Below are 18,898 nucleotides of genomic sequence, written 5' to 3'. Positions count from 1 at the left end.
GATTATCTTTATTCCTAATAATTTTTGTATACAAATTTAAAGTTTAAGACCTGAATACATAATACAGCAGTAGTTCTTTAAGATCATAATCTGTTTGAGAATCTGATAAAACTAAAGTCTTTCTTCCTAGAATGCATCTCCATTCATTCATGCAATATTTTGCAAACAACTTCAAAGGGTTACAGAATCCAGATTGTCTGTTCTGGAAGGATTATCAGACAAACTAAAAATAAATAAAAAATAAAAATTTTAAACTTTTTCGAGGTATCCAACTGCACTAGACAGTAGCATTCACATGCATGCTTTTTAAAAACTGCAGCATGTTTGACCACGCAGAAGACAGAGTATCGGACTGGGATGCGGAAGGTTGCCAGCTTGAGCGTGGGCTCAAATGGCTTGAGGAGAAAAAAAAAAGCTTACCAGCTTGGACCCAAGGTCTCTGGCTCGAGCAAGGGGTTACTTGGTCTGCTGAAGGCCCGCGGTCAAGGCACATATGAGAAAGCAATCAATGAACAACTAAGGTGTCGCAACGAAAAACTGATGATTGATGCTTCTCATCTCTGTTCCTGTCTGTCCCTATCTATCCCTCTCTCTGACTCTCTCTGTCCCTGTAAAAAACAAATAAAACAAAACAAAAAAACCAAACTGCAGCAGCTCTTTCACTGGCCTGAGTTGGAGGTGAAGATGAAGAATTCCAAGTGACTTCAAAAAAGCAGTTCTCAACTTTTCATTCAGCAAATATTTAGTAACAACTATGTGCAGAGCCTGTGTTAGGCTATGAGAAAACAAAGACGAAGGGGGACTCACCCCTTTTTACTTTACTAATTTTCAAGGAGTTCATCTGCTTCTTTCTCCCCACCCTTTCTCTAGTATGGCTTCAAAAGACCAGAGAATTGTCAAAGAAAAATATGAGAAAACTTGAACTCCCTTAAAATTTCCTAGGGAGCATGCAGGAACCACTATCTACTCTAAATGGCATTCCCAAGAAACTTCCAGCTGCTGAGTGTTGGGAACCACTTGCAGCTATGAAGTGGTTTTCTGTATACCCCCTTGGGTTTGGATGAAATTCTGATTAGTGTTTATAGGACTAGAAGCCCCACGTCATCCTTACAGTCTCCCTTCTCTATTGTGAGCACATGACCTTGTTCATATGCATTCATCACTCCACACTTGCCACCAATCAAGGCAAAATTGTACAAATGGGATAAAGGAACATTTACATCAATTAATTTTAGCAGCATCTTTATTGCAACAAAGAACCTGTAATAAAATGCAACAAAATTAATGTTTTGCTTTACATGATTAAAAGCTATGTAGCTGAAAATGAGAAAACCCATAAACTTACTGGTGTGAGACATGCAATTCCTTTTATACAAGTCAATGCTTAAAACAGCAGGCACTTTATGTTCTAAAATTAAAGACCTGAACTCCAATTGTGCTGAATACAACATAAATTTGTATTTGAGTTATTTAAAAACAAAATACAGACGCTACTTTTCTCTGTCTGTGAGGGGCTTCTGAAATGATGAACTAGAGCTGTCTCTTGACAAAATATGAAAAGCAGGAGCCAGCACCTTGCACTAACATGTCTCCATATTTTAGGCTGTATGATGGACTGGTGAGGCTGGGAGGGGTAGGAAGGTGGAAATCACGCAAGTTCCCTTGTCCCTTTATGTCTGCTGGGATTGGACACTCAGACATCTTAGTTTAGACAGGGCCGTGTCTCTTCTTACTTCAAATAGCTATAAGCTGGGATCCCGGGCTTAAGCAAGCTCTCTATATCCCAACCCCCAAACCCCCTACTACACCAAGGAAGACACATTTAGTATAACAATTTTAATTAACTTCAGAATATCATATACTAATGAGAAGTACTGCTTCATTAATAAGCATGCTTAGCATTTACTTTAGAATGGAAAAATTAACCATTTTATGTTATCTTTAAAATGTTTCATAGGAATATATTAATAAATACTTCTTTTAAAATTTGCCTTTTCTACATATTTAACTACCATGAGTCAGGATATCTGGATGGAGTCTAGTACCAACTGAATATTAACTGGCCATGGGTTTATATTCTTCTCTCTATATATGTAGGTTTCTCCTCTAACAAAGAATATTAGATTATATCAAAGATATAAAGCTTGAAAAATGTATGATTCTATAATAAGGAGAGATCTTACAGGAATCATTTCACCTAAAGAGAGAACGATGTGTCAGAGAGGTGGGATACACCTTCTGTAAGGAATAAAACAAGTAGTAAAAAAAAAAAAAAAAAAAAAAAGGTAAGCATCATTATCTGTATCTCATTCTTCTAAAAAATACATGCATAGTGACTTCATCCTCTGCACGAAGCTTTGGAAATGAACCAGGAATGGCACAGAGGGAAAAACCTTCATTCCAAAAGGACTCTCCAGACAAAGGGACACAATTATCGATACCTTCACCTTCTTCTTCCTTTAGAGTGAGAAGTGACCTATAGTTATCACAGATGAGCAGCTGCTTAACTATTGTTTTAGGTCCTTATAAATCAGTCCAGTGTAAAAATCGTGCATTATTTCCTTAATTCAACTCCATTATCTACAGAAGAGTTTCTTAAAGTAGCCCACAAACGACTTGCTTTAGAAACACCTCGAAAGCTTCTTAGAAATACAGATTCTAGGTCTCTGCCCATATAAACCAAATCTAAATTTCTAAGAGTGAGGTTCAAGATTGTGTTTCTTTTAGTTAAGTATCCCAGATGAATCTTAGATTTTGAGGCCCACTGGTTCAACAACGCACAAGCAAATATACCTGCCAATGGTTGATCAAGTTCACCCACTTATCAAGCCTACATAAACCTTGTTTGAAGTTTAACCTAGTGTTTTTTGGCTCTCATCAAAACTGCTGCTACTTTTACATACTCCTGCTTTTTAAGTTGTTACCTGTAACAGGGGACCAATAGTTTTAGTGATATTTCTACTGATGGCTTGAATTGACTATGATGTTTTTCACATTAGTTAAAAAAAATAAAATTCAATCCAGCTGTCTTTCTGCAAGTGAGCTCAGTCAGGTATCCCCCCCCCCTTTATAAGGAGATTGGTGTTTAAGCGACTGGGAATTGTAACAGAAGCATTCCTTGTGATAGGAGGAGGAGAAGGCAAGATGCAAAAGGAAAACCAGAGAATTCAAGAGTGCATGATGTTTTTTAAGGTTTGTAAAATAAGAGATGCTATTTTGAAGAAATAGCCTTAACGAGTAAAAGGCTTCAAAAGAGAAGCTGTCTAAAAGCCACTGTCCATATAGTTCTACTTTGTATATCATATAAGGATAGATCCTTGGAGGCCAACTAGTCCACAAACAAAAACCACCTTCAAACCATCAGATATATACTTAAGTCATGTGGGAAAATACTTTCTTGGGGAAAAAAAGTTACCCAAATCAATTTAATTTAACACTGAAAAAATATAAACAAATCTTGGCATGGGAAAATATCATAAACAAGAAAATTAATACATATACAGACAAAGGGGACAGGTGTGGGACCTATCATACAGTATAAATACACAAACAGCAAAACCTTCTCCTCCCCAAGGACAGAACCACCAGGTCATCCTGACATTACTGGACTCCCCCACCTTTCACTTGGCCTACCTGTCTGCCACACAGACCCCATTCTTGCTCTCTATGGGAGAAACCTACTCTGTGTAGTGGTAAGGGGAAAAAAAGCAATTTTTCTCAGAGCATTGTTTTAAAAGTACTAGTATCAATTTTCCAAACACTGTGGCTTGTGATAAAAAGGGCCAACTCATAGGTGCCTTCTCTGCCCCTGGCTCCCAATGTGACCCAGCTAGCACCCCAAGACTCTTAAGGAGGCAGATCCCAATCAGCACTTTAAAGTCTATGAGCCCTCCCAATAGTCAAGGGCTAGAGCAAACCCAGGAAATGTCAAGGCCATTCAAAAAATTGCTGATAGGCTTTGATCACTGAAAAAGAGACATGGCTTGTTGGGGATCAGTTTATGGTAAAGAAGTTGTTTTGGAAACCTCTTTATTGTGTATCACAATACCTAAATTATGCTCAAATAATTTTAAAAAGATAGACAGTTTAATTTGTTAGGCTGCCAAAATGAAAAGTAACAAAAAATTCAAATTATAAAAGTAACTCGTAAGGAACTTCTCTCCTGAACATTATAGTCTATAACCATATTGGCAAGAGAGTAATTTTTAAGTTCTGGTTTCCTTAACATTCTAGGGATTTTTTTGATGAGTACTTTTGGTCAAATTATACTTCTGCTTAGTTCTGAAGCAGACCCTCCCCTTCTCCTCTGCCTGTCACTCTCCACACCCTGGTCTCCCCGCCCCACTGCGACGCTCTCCCACCGCTCTAAGATCCTGGAGCATTTCAATAAGGAAATACCCAATGGAAACTGGCACCACTAAATTTTCTGAAGAATACACATGAATGTGTACTTTTTCCTTTTCCTAAAAGAAAAAAAAAGTTACCTGTAAATATTTAAGCTCTAATCATTTGATTAAAATTTCTGCCTGTAATTATTAATATTATAAGACTAATTAAATCCATGCTACATACAATTATCACCTTTATGAGAAAGGAAAAACTCACTCTGTCATATTAAAGAAAACTATTTATACTAGATACAGTTAAAATTGGCTAAAAACCGGACAGATCCTGAATGAAACAAAGTAAGTGTCTTTAGGAGGCCACTAACTTTTCCTTGAAAAATCATTAATGACTGGTTAAGTCACAGGTTTAATAGTGATTAGTTCATAACATGCTGGATACACCCCAAGCAATGAAGTGTAAGCTAGTTAATTATATTTAAGTGCTATCAAATCTGTAACTAGTCAGAGATTCTGGAATTGAACCAAACCAATCATTAATAGCATCATATGTTAACAAATTCAGAAGTATATTGTAAAAATACACTAATTAAGTCCATGAGGTTTATAATGCTATTAAAAGTGAAAATAGGTAATATGGATACATAGTGCTAATGTCTCATTTCTTTCCGTAATTCTCAAGGTATTGCTGGGTCCCTTAGAAATATGTTATTCACTTCTCTGTGTGTATGGTTAAGGTATTAGATTACTACCCACAAGCTGCAGATGCCTGCATGGCACTAAATACACTTTCAGTGGTAGATGTTACATGGCAGGTATCAAAATGTGATGATCAATTCTGTGTTCTCTACTGATTAAACCTCCTCATTTGGTTAAACAGCCAGTGTATACCAGATTTCTACACAGGTCAAAATTATATCACTTTCAGAGCAGCAATATGTGATCCAAGGTTTTCTTGAAGGTAGTGCAAAAGATGCAGTTCATAATGTTCTCCCGATTCAGGAACTCTTATGCTGTGTCTCTCCTGAGGATAGATCTTAACCAAAAATCAAAATACAAAAAGATAAGAATTTAATAATACATCTCCTTCCAAAGCTTTCCAGAGATTTCAACAGCATTAATAACACATAGAGCATATCTTTGCCACAATATTATACATATACATCCTATTTAAAGATTCCTCTCCTCTTTTTATTTTTCATTAACAGTTTACATTCAGTGTTATTTTGTATTAGTTTCAGATGCACAGCACAGTGGCTAGACAATCATATACTTTACAAAGTGGTCTCCTCCCGGATATCCACCTGGCACCTTACACAGTTATTATTATACAATGTTACTGGACCATATTCCCTATGCTGTACTTTCCGTCCCCATGACTATTTTGTAACTACCAATTAGTACTTCTCAATCCCTTCCCTGTTTTCACCCAGCCCCCAACCCTCCTTCCTTCTGGCAACCATCAGTCTGACCTATGTATCTGGGAGTAGATATTTTACTCTTGAGTAAATATCTTGTTTTATTTTGCTCTTTAGATTCCATATAAAAGTAAAATCATATGGTATTTTGTCTCTGTCTGACTTATTTCACTTAGCCTAATAATCTCTAGGTCCACTCATGTTATTGCAAATGGTAAGACTTCATTCCTTTTTATGGCCAAGTAATAATCCACTGTATATATTTATGTACCACAGCTTGTTTTTTTTGTGTTTTTTTTTTTTTTTTTTTTTTTTTTTTAATTTTAGAGAGGAGGGGGGAGAGAGAGAGAAAGAGAGAGAGAGAGAGAAGGGGGAGGAGCAGGAAGCATCAACTCCCATATGTGCCTTGACCAGGCAAGCCAGGGTTTTGAACCGGCAACCTCAGTGTTTCCAGGTTGACGCTTTATCCACTGCACCACCATAGGTCAGGCCCACAGCTTGTTTTTATCCACCTGTTTAGTAATGGGCATTTGGGTTGCTTCCATATCTTGTGTATTGTACATAACTCTGCAATGAACATAGGGGTGCACATTCTCTCAAATTAGCGTTTTGGGTTTCTTCAAATATATATCCAGAAGTGGTGTAAAGATAGTCTATACAGGCCCTGGCCGGTTGGCTCAGGGGTAGAGCGTTGGCCTGGCGTGCGGGGGACCCGGGTTCGATTCCCGGCCAGGGCACACAGGAGAAGCGCCCATTTGCTTCTCCACCCCCCCCCTTCCTCCCTGTCTCTCTCTTCCCCTCCCGCAGCCAAGGCTCCATTGGAGCAAAGATGGCCCAGGCGCTGGGGATGGCTCCTTGGCCTCTGCCCCAGGCGCTAGAGTGGCTCTGGTCGAGGCAGAGCGATGCCCCGGAGGGGCAGAGCATCGCCCCCTGGTGGGCAGAGCGTCGCCCCCTGGTGGGTGTGCCGGGTGGATCCCGGTTGGGCGCATGCGGGAGTCTGTCTGACTGTCTCTCCCGTTTCCAGCTTCAGAAAATTAAAAAAAGAAAAAAAAAGATAGTCTATACAGTAAATGGTGTTGGGAAAATTGGACAAATACATGCAAAAAATAAAAAATAAAAAAAGAAAGAAACTAGACCACCTTTTTATACCATATAAAAGAATAAATTCAAAATGGATTAAAGACAAATCAAAACCCGTTACTCTTTTCACAATTCTCTATATGCCACTAAGTTCACAGAAGGATTTGTGTGAAGACCAACGGTTCTTAAAAGTATGGTCTTGCCTGACCTGTGGTGGCGCAGTGGATAAAGCGTCAACCTGGAAACACTGAGGTTGCCGGTTCAAAACCCTGGGCTTGCCTGGTCAAGGCACATATGGGAGTTGATGCTTCCTGCTCCTCCCCCCTTCTCTCTCTCTCTCTCTCTCTCTCCTCTCTATAATGAATAAATAAATAAAAAATCTTTAAAAGTGTGGTCTGTCCACTTTTGGGGTACTCAGAAACCCTTTCAAAGGATACACAAGGTCAGACTACTTTCAGAACAATACTAAAACATGATTTGCCTTTATTCCCTGGGTTGGCATTTGTACTGATAATACAAAAGCAATGGTGAGTTCTAGTGCTGTCTTAGCATGAATCAAGGCAATGACATTAAACTGCACTAGAAGTCACAGTATTCTTTACCACCATATACTTGCAGTAAAAATGAAAAATACCAATTTCACTTAAGTCTTGGTAAAAATTAGAATTTTATTAAATTTTACTCTTGAGTAGATATCTTCTTAATACTCTGTGGTAACAAAATGGAAAGAATGTACAGTATAAAGTACTTCTGCTATAGGATATCTCATGAAAAACAACTTGTGCAACTGAGTTATGAATTGCCACTTTATAAATGGAACTTCATTTTTTTTTTAATGAGAGGAGGGGAGATAGTGAAACAGACTCCCACATGTACCCTGACTGGCATCTACCTGACAACCCCTGTCAGAGGCCAAAGCTTGAATCAACCAAGCCATCCTCAGTACCTGAGGTTGACGCTTGGAGCAACCGAGCTATTATCAGTGCCCAGGGCCAAAGCTCAAACCACTCGAACCACTGACTGAGAGAGGGAAAGAGAGAGAGAAGAGGGAGAGGAAGAGGGAGGAGGAAGAAAGCAGATGGTTGCTTCTCATGTGTGCCCAGGCCGGGGATGGAACCTGGGACATCTGCACGCTGGGCCAATACTCTATCCATTGAGCAAACTGGCCAGGGCTGGAATCTTTTTTTTTTTTTTAATTTAGTGAGAGGAGAGGAGGCAGAGACAGACTCCTGCATGCACCCCGACCGGGATCCACCTGGCAAACCCAATAGGGGTTGATGCTCTGCCCATCTTGGGCCCTTGCTCCATTGCGACAGAAGCCATATTTTAGTGCCTGAGGCAGAGGCCATGGAGCCATCCTTAGTGCCTAGGGCCAACTCGCTCTAATCAAGCCATGGCTGCAGGAGGGGAGAAGAGAGAGAGAAGCAAGAGGGGAGGTGGTGGAGAAGCAGATGGGTGCTTCTCCTGTGTGCCCTGACTAGGAATCAAACCCAGGGAATCCATATGCAGGGCCAATACTCTACCACTGAGCCAACTGCCCTATGCTATGGAATTTCATTTTTAACTTGAAAGAATGGCTAGCCTGATTGGGTAGCTCAGATGGTTAGTGTCCCAATACATCAAGGCTGTGGGTTAGATTCCTGGTCGGGGCACATACAAGAATTAGCCAATGTGAAATGTTGAGGTCACCAGTTCGAAACCCTGGGTTTGCCCAGTTGGGGCACATCTGGGAAAGCTGATGCTTCCCGCTCCTCCCCCCACAATCACACCTCTCTCTCCTTCTTTCTCCCCTCTAAAAAAAATATCAATAGAAGAATCATCCAATGAATATATAAATAGGTGGAAAAACAAACTGATGTTTCTCTCTTTCTCTCAAATCAGTAAATTAGAAAAGAAGGGAGAGAGGGAAGGACAGAAATAAGGAAGGGAGGAAAGCAAGGAGGGAAGGAAGGAGGAGGGGAATAAAAGGAAAGAAGAGAAAAGAAAAGGCGGCTCTGCCCTAACCAGGCGGTGGCACAGTGGACAGAGCATCAGCCTGGGATGCTGAGGATCCAGGTTCAAAACTCTGAGGTTGCTGGCTTGAGCACGGGCTCATCCAGTTTGATTGCTGTATTGAGTGTGGGATCATAGACATGACCCTATGGTTGCTGGCCTGAGCCCAAAGGTCACTGGCTTGAGCAAGGGGTCACTTGCTCTGTTGGAGCACCCACCCCCCGTCAAGGCACATATGAGAAAGCAATCAATGAACAACTAAGATGCTGCAACAAATTGATGCTTCTCATCTCTCTCCCTTCCTGTTTGTCCCTTGCTCTCTTACTCTCTCTCTCTCTCTCTCTCTCTCTCGGAAAAAAAAAAAAAAAAGGAAGGCCCTGCCAGGTCAGCTGTAGAGTGTTGACCCGAGAGCGTGAAAGTCCTGGGTTTGATTCCCAGTTAGGGCACACAGAAGAAGTGACCATCTGCTTCTCTATCCCTCCCTCTTCTCTCTCCTGCAGCCATGGCTCAAATGGTTCAAGCAAACTGGCCCTGGGTGCTAAGGATGGCCCCAAGGCCTTGCTATATGACAAACATTCTCTCAAAAATGAATAAAGTAGGCTGGTCAATTAAAATACGACATTGACAGTATTTGTTGCTATGATAAACTTTGAGCTTTTAAGAGAAATTCAGAATTCTGGAATACCTGCACCTACCACTACTAGCTCATAAGCTTCCCAATATGAACTTAAAAGACTTTTGTCATCAGATTCATAAAGTTCTCACGTGAGTTTTAAAATAGTGTATTATGAAAAGAGTCAACATTTAGAAAACTGGCAAAACACAGGGAACCAATATATTCCAGATGACCAATGCATGGGTAAAAAATCCATTTGAAGTACAAGATTCAATAATTATAATGTATCAGAGTATGAAAAGTTTATAGATATGACTCAGACTCTACACAAAAACTAATCTTTAAGAAATCACCATTTGTCCAATTTTGACGTAGTATCAAAGGAGAATATAAGCATTGCTCTGGCCGGATAGCTCGACTGGTTAGAACATTGTGCCAAAGCACAGAGGTTGCTGGTTTGATCCCTGGTCAGAACACATACAGGAACAGATATATGTTCCTGTCTCTCTCTCTCTTACTCTTTCTCTCCCTCCCTCCCTCCATCAATAAAATCAATAAAAATTAAAAAAAAAAAGTATCCACAATTTTCTGAAAAGGCAAAAACCTCCCATTTCTTTCTTTCTTTTTTTTTTAGAGAGGGAGGCAGGGAGAGAGAAGAGGAGAGAGATGAGAAGCATCAGCTTGTAGTTGCTTCACTCCAGTGTTTCGTTTTGTTGTTTTATTGATAGCTTTTTCATATGTGCCTTAACTGGGTGGCTTAAGCTGAACCAGTGACCCCTTGCTCAAGCCAGCAACCTTGGGATCATGTCAATGATCTTGCACTCAAGCCTGCGACCCCATGTTCAAGTTAGCGATCTCAGGGTTTCAAACCAGGGCCCTCAACATCCCAGGCTGATGCTTAATCCATTGTGCCACCACTGGTCAGGCTCCCATTTCTTTCTTTAAAAAAATTAAAAAAAAATTTTTTTTTAATTATTCATTTTAGAGAGGAGAGAGAGAGAGAGACAGAGAGAGAGAGAGAGAGAGAGAGAGAGAGAGAGGAGAGACAGAGAGAGAGAAGGGGGGAGGAGCTGGAAGCATCAACTCCCATATGTGCCTTGACCAGGCAAGCCCAGGGTTTCGAACCGGCGACCTCAGCATTTCCAGGTCGACGCTTTATCCACTGTGCCACCACAGGTCAGGCCTAAAACATTTTTTTTATTGATTGATTTTAGGGAGAAGAAGAGAGACAGAGACAGAAAGGGGAAGATCAATCTATTCCTGTATGTGCTCTGACCAGGGATTGAACCAGCAACCTCTGAGCTTTGGAATGATGCTCTCATACCAAACGAGCTATCTGGCCAAGGCTTAGGCTCCCATTTCTTAAAAACATATTCTGTGAGGCTGAATCTTCTTCACATACTTTAGGTCAAAACAACTTTCACAACAGATTGCATCTGAAAGTAGCTATGAGAATCCAGGTGTCTTCCTCATTAAGCCAGACATTATGGGGATTTACAAACACATAAAGCAATGCTACTTTTCTGAGTAAAATTTTTTGTTTTGTTGTGGAAAAAAGTCTCCCTATCCCCATAAAAATGTGATTTTTGTTAAAAGGTAATAGTTTATTCCTATTTTTATTTTTTATTGCTATTTTTAAATAAATATTTTAATAGTCTTAATATATAAGAAATTTTGATAGACACAACTCACATAAACAAAAACTGTTTGGTATGCAAAGGGGACTAAAATGCTTAATAATGTTGCTATAGACAAATATTTCACTGTTTACCTATATAAATGTCAACTGAAACATAAGAAAGGAAAAGTAATATTTTAAATTTCTTATGAGCATATAATCTATATAAAAAGTAGAAAGGAAGAAGATTTTCTCTTAAAAAAAATTTTTTTTTTAATGAAGTGAAAGGAAGAGAGGCAGAGAGACAGATTCCTGCGTGCGCCCTGGCCAGAATCCACCCAAAAAGCCCCCTATGGGGTGATGCCATGACTATTTGGGGTTGTTGCTCCGTTGCTCAGCAACTGAGCTATTTTTAGTGCCTGAGGCAGAGAGCCATCTTTAGCACCCAGGGCCAATTCACTGGAACCAATCGAGCCATGGCTGCAGGAGGGGAGGAGAAAGTGAGAGAGAGTGAGAGAGAGAGAGAGAGAGAGAGAAAGAGAAAGAAGAGGAAGAGGGAGAAGCCAGATGAAGAGACAAGTAGATAGTCGCTTCTCCTAATTGCCCTATGAATCAAACCCAGGACATTCACACGCTGGGCCGATGATCTATCATGGGTCAGGGCTAAAACCTGTTTATCTAGAAGTGGGTAACTTTTTCATTTCTGCTCCAATATCAATATAAAATATAATTAAAGGGCCATGTAATCAGTTCCTTTTTTTTTTTTTAGATTTTTAAAAATTTATTCATTTTTAGAGAGAGCGAGAGATGAGAGAAAAATAGGGAAAGAAAGAGATAAAGAGACAGAAAGGGCCCTGGCCGGTTGGCTCAGCGGTAGAGCGTCAGCCTGGCGTGTGGGGGACCCGGGTTCGATTCCTGGCCAGGGCACATAGGAGAAGCGCCCATTTGCTTCTCCACCCTCCCCTTCCTCTCTGTCTCTCTCTTCCCCTCCCGCAGCCAAGGCTCCATTGGAGCAAAGATGGCTCGGGCGCTGGGGATGGCTCCTTGGCCTCTGCCCCAGGGGCTAGAGTGGCTCTGGTCGTGGCAGAGCATTGCCCCCTGGTGGGCAGAGCATTGCCCCCTGGTGGGCAGAGCATCGCCCCTGGTGGGCGTGCCAGGTGGATCCCGGTTGGGCGCATGCAGGAGTCTGTCTGACTGTCTCTCCCCGTTTCCAGCTTCAGAAAAATACAAAAAAAAAAAAAAAAAGAGACAGAAAGGAGGAAGCAGGAAGCATCAACTCCCATATGTGCCTTGCTCAAGCAAGCCCAGGGTTTTGAACTGGCAACCTCAGCATTCCAGGTTAACACTTTATCTACTGTGCCACCACAGGTCAGGCTAATCAGGTTCTATAAATCCTTTTTACAACAATGAAATTAAATAATAATTCCTCACCCTTCCAAGTAAAGAAGAAAAGCAAGGAAGGACAGTAAATGGACCCCTGTCATCTTTTCCGTGATTACAAACTGAAAGCAGATACAGATACACAAGTCATGGAGTCCAACAGGTCAGTTTTCAGCCTGATTCTAGAGAATCTTAATTTTTATCCGACTAGAGGCACTACTAACTATGCCCACTACTTTAGTTCTCCTTTTTATTTTATTTCTTATTAAGTGAGAGGAGAGCAAATAATGAAATAGACTCCTGCATGCGCCCCGATCAGGATCTACCTAGCGACCTGTCTTGGGCTGATGCTGGAATTAACCAAGGTATTAGCATCTGAGGCTGACACCTCAGAACAACTGAGTCATTCTCAGTGCCCTGGGGCTGACGTTCAAACTAAGCCACTGGCTGTGAGAGAGGAAGATGAAGAGGACGAAGAGGGAGAGGAGGGGGAGGGAGAGACAAGTAGATAGTCACTTCTCCTGTGTGCCCTGACGGGGAATTGAACCTAGGACATCCATACACCAGGCCCACGCTCTATCCACTGAACCACTAGCCAAGGTGTTTAGTTCTCTTAAGCAATGAATAGACACAGCCGAAAATTTGGCCTTATACAGTTTACTATATTTCAAAATAATCAATCACTAATTACTATTTATTTTTAAAATTTAGAAAAACTCACCTGTAAATCATATGGCTTTCCAGCCCTCACTAAAAAACTCAGTAATATACTGGTATGTGCAAAATGGACATTCTCATCCAAGAATCCATGTAAAAGCAGTAAACGATTTGGTCTGGAGAAATGGAAATAGCAGAGGATTAGGCAAAATAGAGGATTTGGAAAACCACTTAATTTCTTTAAACTAATAACAATGAACTATGTTAACTTCCTTATACTGTAATGTTAGAATGAGGATTCAATACTTTCAATATTAAATTTGTAATATATTAACCAAATGCTACACGTATAAAAGATTTTAATAAAATCATGTGTACATTTCCTATTAAGATATTAGCACACATCAATAATGATGGCATTGTCCCCAGAAAAAGAAAATCATCAACATTATTTGCAAAATAATGCAGAAATAAAAATTTTCTCATCTCAAAAATAGTACTGTTCTTAAACTTCTTTTAGCACAAACTGCTATAAATATGACTTGTAAAAAAATGATATGAATTGGCCTATAAATTGGCTTTGAGAAACACCCATTCCATTCTAGGATTCTATAAAATATCAGTGTTGGTTATAGTATTTAAAATTTTCAATATTATTGAAAATAACTATTAAAAATACAATTTTAAATTTATAAGCTTGAACTTACTCAGAGGGGAATTTTTCTGCTTGCATGGCCACAGACCCCAAGTAATAGCCCTGTTCATTCTGGTCAGGGTGCCCCATATAACGTTCCGTGTAGCCTGTATCATAGAAAATCCACAGAGTGACTGGGGCCCCAGCAATAGCCACCTGCATAAGACAACAGTGATAGTCAAGTGTGGTCCAGAAAAGAATGGCTAGCAATAATAACTTGTAACAGCAAATTTACAGGCTAAAATGATCCTTCAGCCCTACAACTGGAACTATGTGATCTCAAGCCACTAAAAAATCAAAGAGGAGTGCCAAGGTCAAGAACTTAATACTTTGTGAGTCAATTAACATTCTATTCCACAGGTGTGCTGTATACTAAACCCTAAACCTGAACTAGCTGAAATAAAAACATGCCTGTTAAAAGGTTAGGTTGAACTAGCACATTTTAATACTTTAGTGTAAACTCATTCCTGCTACCAGTGAAAAACTGTGTGAGAAGTGCCAGCTTTATATAGAAAAAGCAATCATTTTTTTATTAAAGCTTTTGTTGGCAGTACAGAATTTAAACAATGAATGAGCCTGACCAGTGATGGCACAATGGATAGAGCGTCGACCTACGGCACTGAAGTCCCAGGTTCAAAACCCCGAGGTCGCTGGCTTGAGCAAGGGGTCTCTGGCTCAGCTGGAGCTTCCTCATCAGGGCATGTATGAGAAACAATCAATGTACAACTAAAGTGCTACAACTAAGAGTTGATGTTTCTCATCTCTCTCCCTTCCTGTTTCTCTTTCTCTTGCTAACAAACAAATAAACAAACAATGAATTAAATATATTTAAGCACTAAACAGTTACTTCATTTTAAGGTTTCTACACACAGTTTTATATTTAAGTATAATTACATTCTTGATAGCTGTGAGTCTGGAGACATTATGACAGTTTTCAGAGTACATTTTGTGGTTATTATAAAGATTATCTGAACATACATAAAAGAACAAAGCACTATCACTTTTATTCTTAAAAAATTATTTTTCACTGTAAAATAAAATGTTATTGAAATATGAGGTAGGACAAAAGTAGGTTTATAGTTGTGAGAACATGAAACACAGTGTTTTTTTTTTGTATTTTTCTGAAGTTGGAAACGGGGAGGCAGTCAGACAGACTCCCACATGCGCCCGACCAGGATCTATCTATCCGGCATACCCACCAGGGGGCGATGCTCTGCCCATCTGGGGCGTTGCTCTGTTGCAACCAGAGCCATTCTAGCGCCTGAGGCAGAGGCCATAGAGCCATCCCCAGCACCCGGGCCAACTCTGCTCCAGTGGAGCCTTGGCTGTGGGAGGGGAAGAGAGAGACAGAGAGGAAGGAGAGGGGGAGGGGTGGAGAAGCAGATGGGCGCTTCTCCCGTGTGCCCTGGCCGGGAATTGAACCCGGGACTCCTGCACACCAGGCTGATGCTCTACCACTGAGCCAACCAGCCAGGGCTGAAACACAGTTTATTTTTATATTATTATTAGTTACTGTTATTTTCTATAAGAACTAAACCTACTACCACTACTCATAATTCCCACTTCCTTAACAACTGTTAGCATCTTTATATATTTTCTTTTAGCACATCTCCCTAAGAATTTCTTTACAGAATTGAAACCATCATTTACACATTTAATAATCTGTTCATTTAATACAGATTTACTTCAGACCTATTATGTGTCAAGTGCTGTGCTTAGCTGCTGAAGATTCAGTGATACACAGGGCAGACAGGTCCTGCCCTCAGAGTTTGCAGTAACTACAATCCAGTATGTATGTGTATGTTTGTTTTACTAATCACGACTAACTACAAATAGCCAATAACTGGTCATCAAGTTGACAAGTGGTATTCTATTTTATTTAACTTATTTGTTTATTTATTCTTTTAAGGCAACTGTTCTTTATTATCTCAATGATATAAGGTATCATTATTAATAATAACCTGCTATACTTTAATGGTTCATATCCTTTCCATTTATTTCTTTTCTGGAATATAATTCCTTGTGTGGCATCTCATTTCTAATGTAGAAAAATAACAGTTATCAAGCACAAAATTTATTTATTTTTTTTGTTTTTTTCTGTGGCAGAGACACGGAGAGAGAAAGACAGAGAGAGGGAGAGACAGGGACAGACAAGAAGGGAGAGAGATGAGAAGCATCAATTCTTTGTTACGGCATCTTAGTTGTTCATTGATTGCTTTCTCATATGTGCTTTGACCAGGAAGCTACAGCAGACCGAGTGACCCGTTGCTCAAGTCAGCAACCTTGGGCTCAAGCTGGTAAGCCTTGCTTAAACCGGATGAGTCCACGCTCAAGCCAGCAACCTTGGGGCTTCAAACCTGGGTCCTCTACATCCCAGTCTGATGCTCTATCCACTGCACCGCCACCTGGTCAGGCCAAAATTTTACTCTAAGGATACAGTTTACTATAAAGATATTGAACTTATAAATTTATTCCATTTTTAAAATGATAGCCAAAAATCCACCTGGTTGATGCTGACAAATTTTTAAAAGATATACACAGATATTTGTAAATATGTATCTTAAATGGATATCACAAATTGACAGATATTTCTATTATCTCACAATACTATTAAACACATAAACCTTAACATTCCATAATATTGCCAACTCTGTAAACCTTCTGAAAAATCAGCATTTTCTCATATCCTCAATTTTATAGAAAACTCTATCCTTATTACCAGAGGAAGTACAATAGGAAGTTACGTACTCTGAAGATATCTGATCTCTGCACTAATGCCATCAGGGAGAGGTATCCTCCATAGGACCAGCCATGGATGCCCACACGATCCAAGTCAATGAAATCGTAGCGAGAAGCTAGATACTGGAGTCCTTCCACCTGATCGTCAATTTCTATTTGTCCCTGTCAAAAAAAGGAAGAACATTTCACTGATTCTGATGAATAAAAGTCTCATTATAAGAGGCTTTTGAAGCTAATGTTTTACTAAAAATACCTGTAGTTTTTTAGATTAGAACTCATTATCAATTGAGATTCTGTTGCCTAAAAAACTCTTTTTTTAAAACTCTATTTAGAAATAGGAGCCTATAGCTTCTGTTCCTAGTCTGCCCTATAGTTTAGTTATCCTTTAGGCATAAAGTTCTTTCTTACTGCAACCCAAACTGTCCTTTGCCATATGGGTATTTCCCATCGCCATTTGTTCTGTTGTCTGCTAAGAGTCAGCATCTTCCTTGCAACAAGCCTTCCCATACCCAAAGATGAAAAATTAGCCCCCTTAAGTGGTTGAATAATTTCACTTCTTTTTAACACATAATGCAATAAAGCAGAAGGAATCATTTCTGAGGCCTTATCCTACTTCCCCATAGTCTACCTCTAGGAACTGAACACACTATTTCTTTCAAGTCTTATTAAGTCCTAAATCCTACCACCACCACTCTGTCTATAACACTAGGGCTGCCAGTGCACACACTCTCACTTCACTGAGCAAAAAACAAAAATAAAAACAAAAAAACTTACATGAGAATACAACATAAGGTCAAAGAACTGGCTGTGGGAGAAAATCCCCATGTCTTACTCAGCATGTCCAATACACTGGCAAACACAGTAACTGCCTTACTGTGCAAAAGGAACATCGGATTCTCATCATTTCCCAAAGCAGCAGAAGGGACATGGGGCATCTCTAAAAGGTAGCATTTAAAGCTTCCTGTAGAGAGAAAGAGGCTTGTCACAAGGAAGGCACTAACCAGTTGGTTTCTCTCTTCACAGAGGACAGAACAAATCTCAATTATTCCTCTCAACAGTGTACAGGATGCTGAAAGCTAAATGGTGTTGCCTTCTGGCTAAGCTGGACATAAAAAAAAGAAAGAGGGTATTTCTATGTAAAAGAGGTTCAACCTCAGCTCCCCAAAGTTATATATACAAGTAGACATTTGCTAGTCTAGCAAACATAAAGTTGCATTTCCCTCCCACCCCCAAATTCTAACACACACACACACACACACACACACACACACACACACACTCACTCACTCTCTCTCTCTCTCTCCTCCCAACCCCATCTCCCTCCCTTGCTCTCTCTCATTCACTCACAGCCCCTTTCCCGGACTCTCTCTAGGATTTCACACCAAACAATGCACCATAAAACGTGTCTTTAAAAGAAAAATGTTTGTATGTTCACACACCATTTTATATTTAAAGGCGCCTTCAAATTTGAGCCCTCGGTGACAGGAGCCTCTGTTGTCTATCACTACAACCACATAACCCAGAGAGGCTAGAGTATTCAAGCGGAAATACTTGACTCCTTTAAACCGATTATTCACCAACTGCACCTGAGGAAGAAATACAACTTCAGTGAAATACATTATATGGTAGCATACAAAAGCATAAGAGAGGCAAGTCACTGTAAAAAGTAGAAAGCTTAAGTTTTTAATATTATTTTGCCTTTAAAATGACATTTTATTTTCTCCTGGCAAGAACACTTAACACAAGATCTACCCTCAACAAAATTTTAAGTGTACAATACAGTATCATTAACAATAGGACAGTGTTGTACAGCTGGGTCTCTCTAGAACTTACTCATCTTGCATAATTAAGACTTTATACCGCCTGACCTGTGGTGGCACAGTGGATAAAGCGTCGACCTGGAAATGCTGAGGTCGCCGGTTCAAAACCCTGGGCTTGCCTGGTCAAGGCACATATGGGAGTTGATGCTTCCAGCTCCTCCCCCCCTCTCTCTCTCCCTCTCTCTCTCCCTCTCTGTCTCTCCCTCTCCTCTCTAAAAAAAAAATGAATAAAAAAAAAAAATTAAAAAAAAAAAAAAAGACTTTATACCCACTGATTAGTTATCACCCCCACCTATTTTTATTTTACATATATATTTATTCATTTTAGGGTAGGGGGAGAGAGAGAGAGAAAGTGGGGAAGGAGTGGGAAGCATTAACTCCTAGCAGTCGCTTTTTGTATGTGCCTTGACAGGGCAAGTCTGGGGCTTCGAAATGGTGACCTCAGCCTCCAGGCTGTCGTCCCATCCACTGCACCACCATGTCAGACCACCTCCACTTATTTTTAAATTAACTTAAATCTTTTCATGTTTAAGCTGCTTTA

The 18,898-nt window shown here is 40.0% G+C and overlaps 1 protein-coding gene across 5 annotated transcripts in view; it reads right to left on the bottom strand.

Annotated features, from left to right (window-relative positions):
• Positions 1–1,225: 1,225 nt before the first annotated feature.
• DPP8 (dipeptidyl peptidase 8) overlaps positions 1,226–18,898 on the bottom strand; it is a 78,400-nt gene continuing 60,727 nt past the window's right edge. For 3 of the 5 annotated variants that reach the window (XM_066344399.1, XM_066344398.1, XM_066344400.1), the window contains exons 17-21: positions 17,977–18,123; positions 16,547–16,699; positions 13,812–13,954; positions 13,169–13,280; positions 1,226–5,379 (exon numbers count right to left, since the gene is read on the bottom strand). In XM_066344399.1, the coding sequence (XP_066200496.1) occupies positions 5,257–5,379; positions 13,169–13,280; positions 13,812–13,954; positions 16,547–16,699; positions 17,977–18,123 (678 nt within the window). In that variant the 3' untranslated portion in view covers positions 1,226–5,256. Of the gene's footprint in view, positions 5,380–13,168; positions 13,281–13,811; positions 13,955–16,546; positions 16,700–17,366; positions 17,499–17,538; positions 17,640–17,976; positions 18,124–18,898 lie in introns of those variants that run through there. The other 2 variants (XR_010746312.1, XM_066344401.1) reach the window with 2 other exon arrangements.

Source organism: Saccopteryx leptura, chromosome 6 (assembly GCF_036850995.1).
Source record: "Saccopteryx leptura isolate mSacLep1 chromosome 6, mSacLep1_pri_phased_curated, whole genome shotgun sequence".
Lineage (NCBI taxonomy): Eukaryota > Metazoa > Chordata > Mammalia > Chiroptera > Emballonuridae > Saccopteryx > Saccopteryx leptura.
Note: the sequence above shows the minus strand (reverse complement) of the source record. Positions and strands in the feature narration are given on the sequence as shown.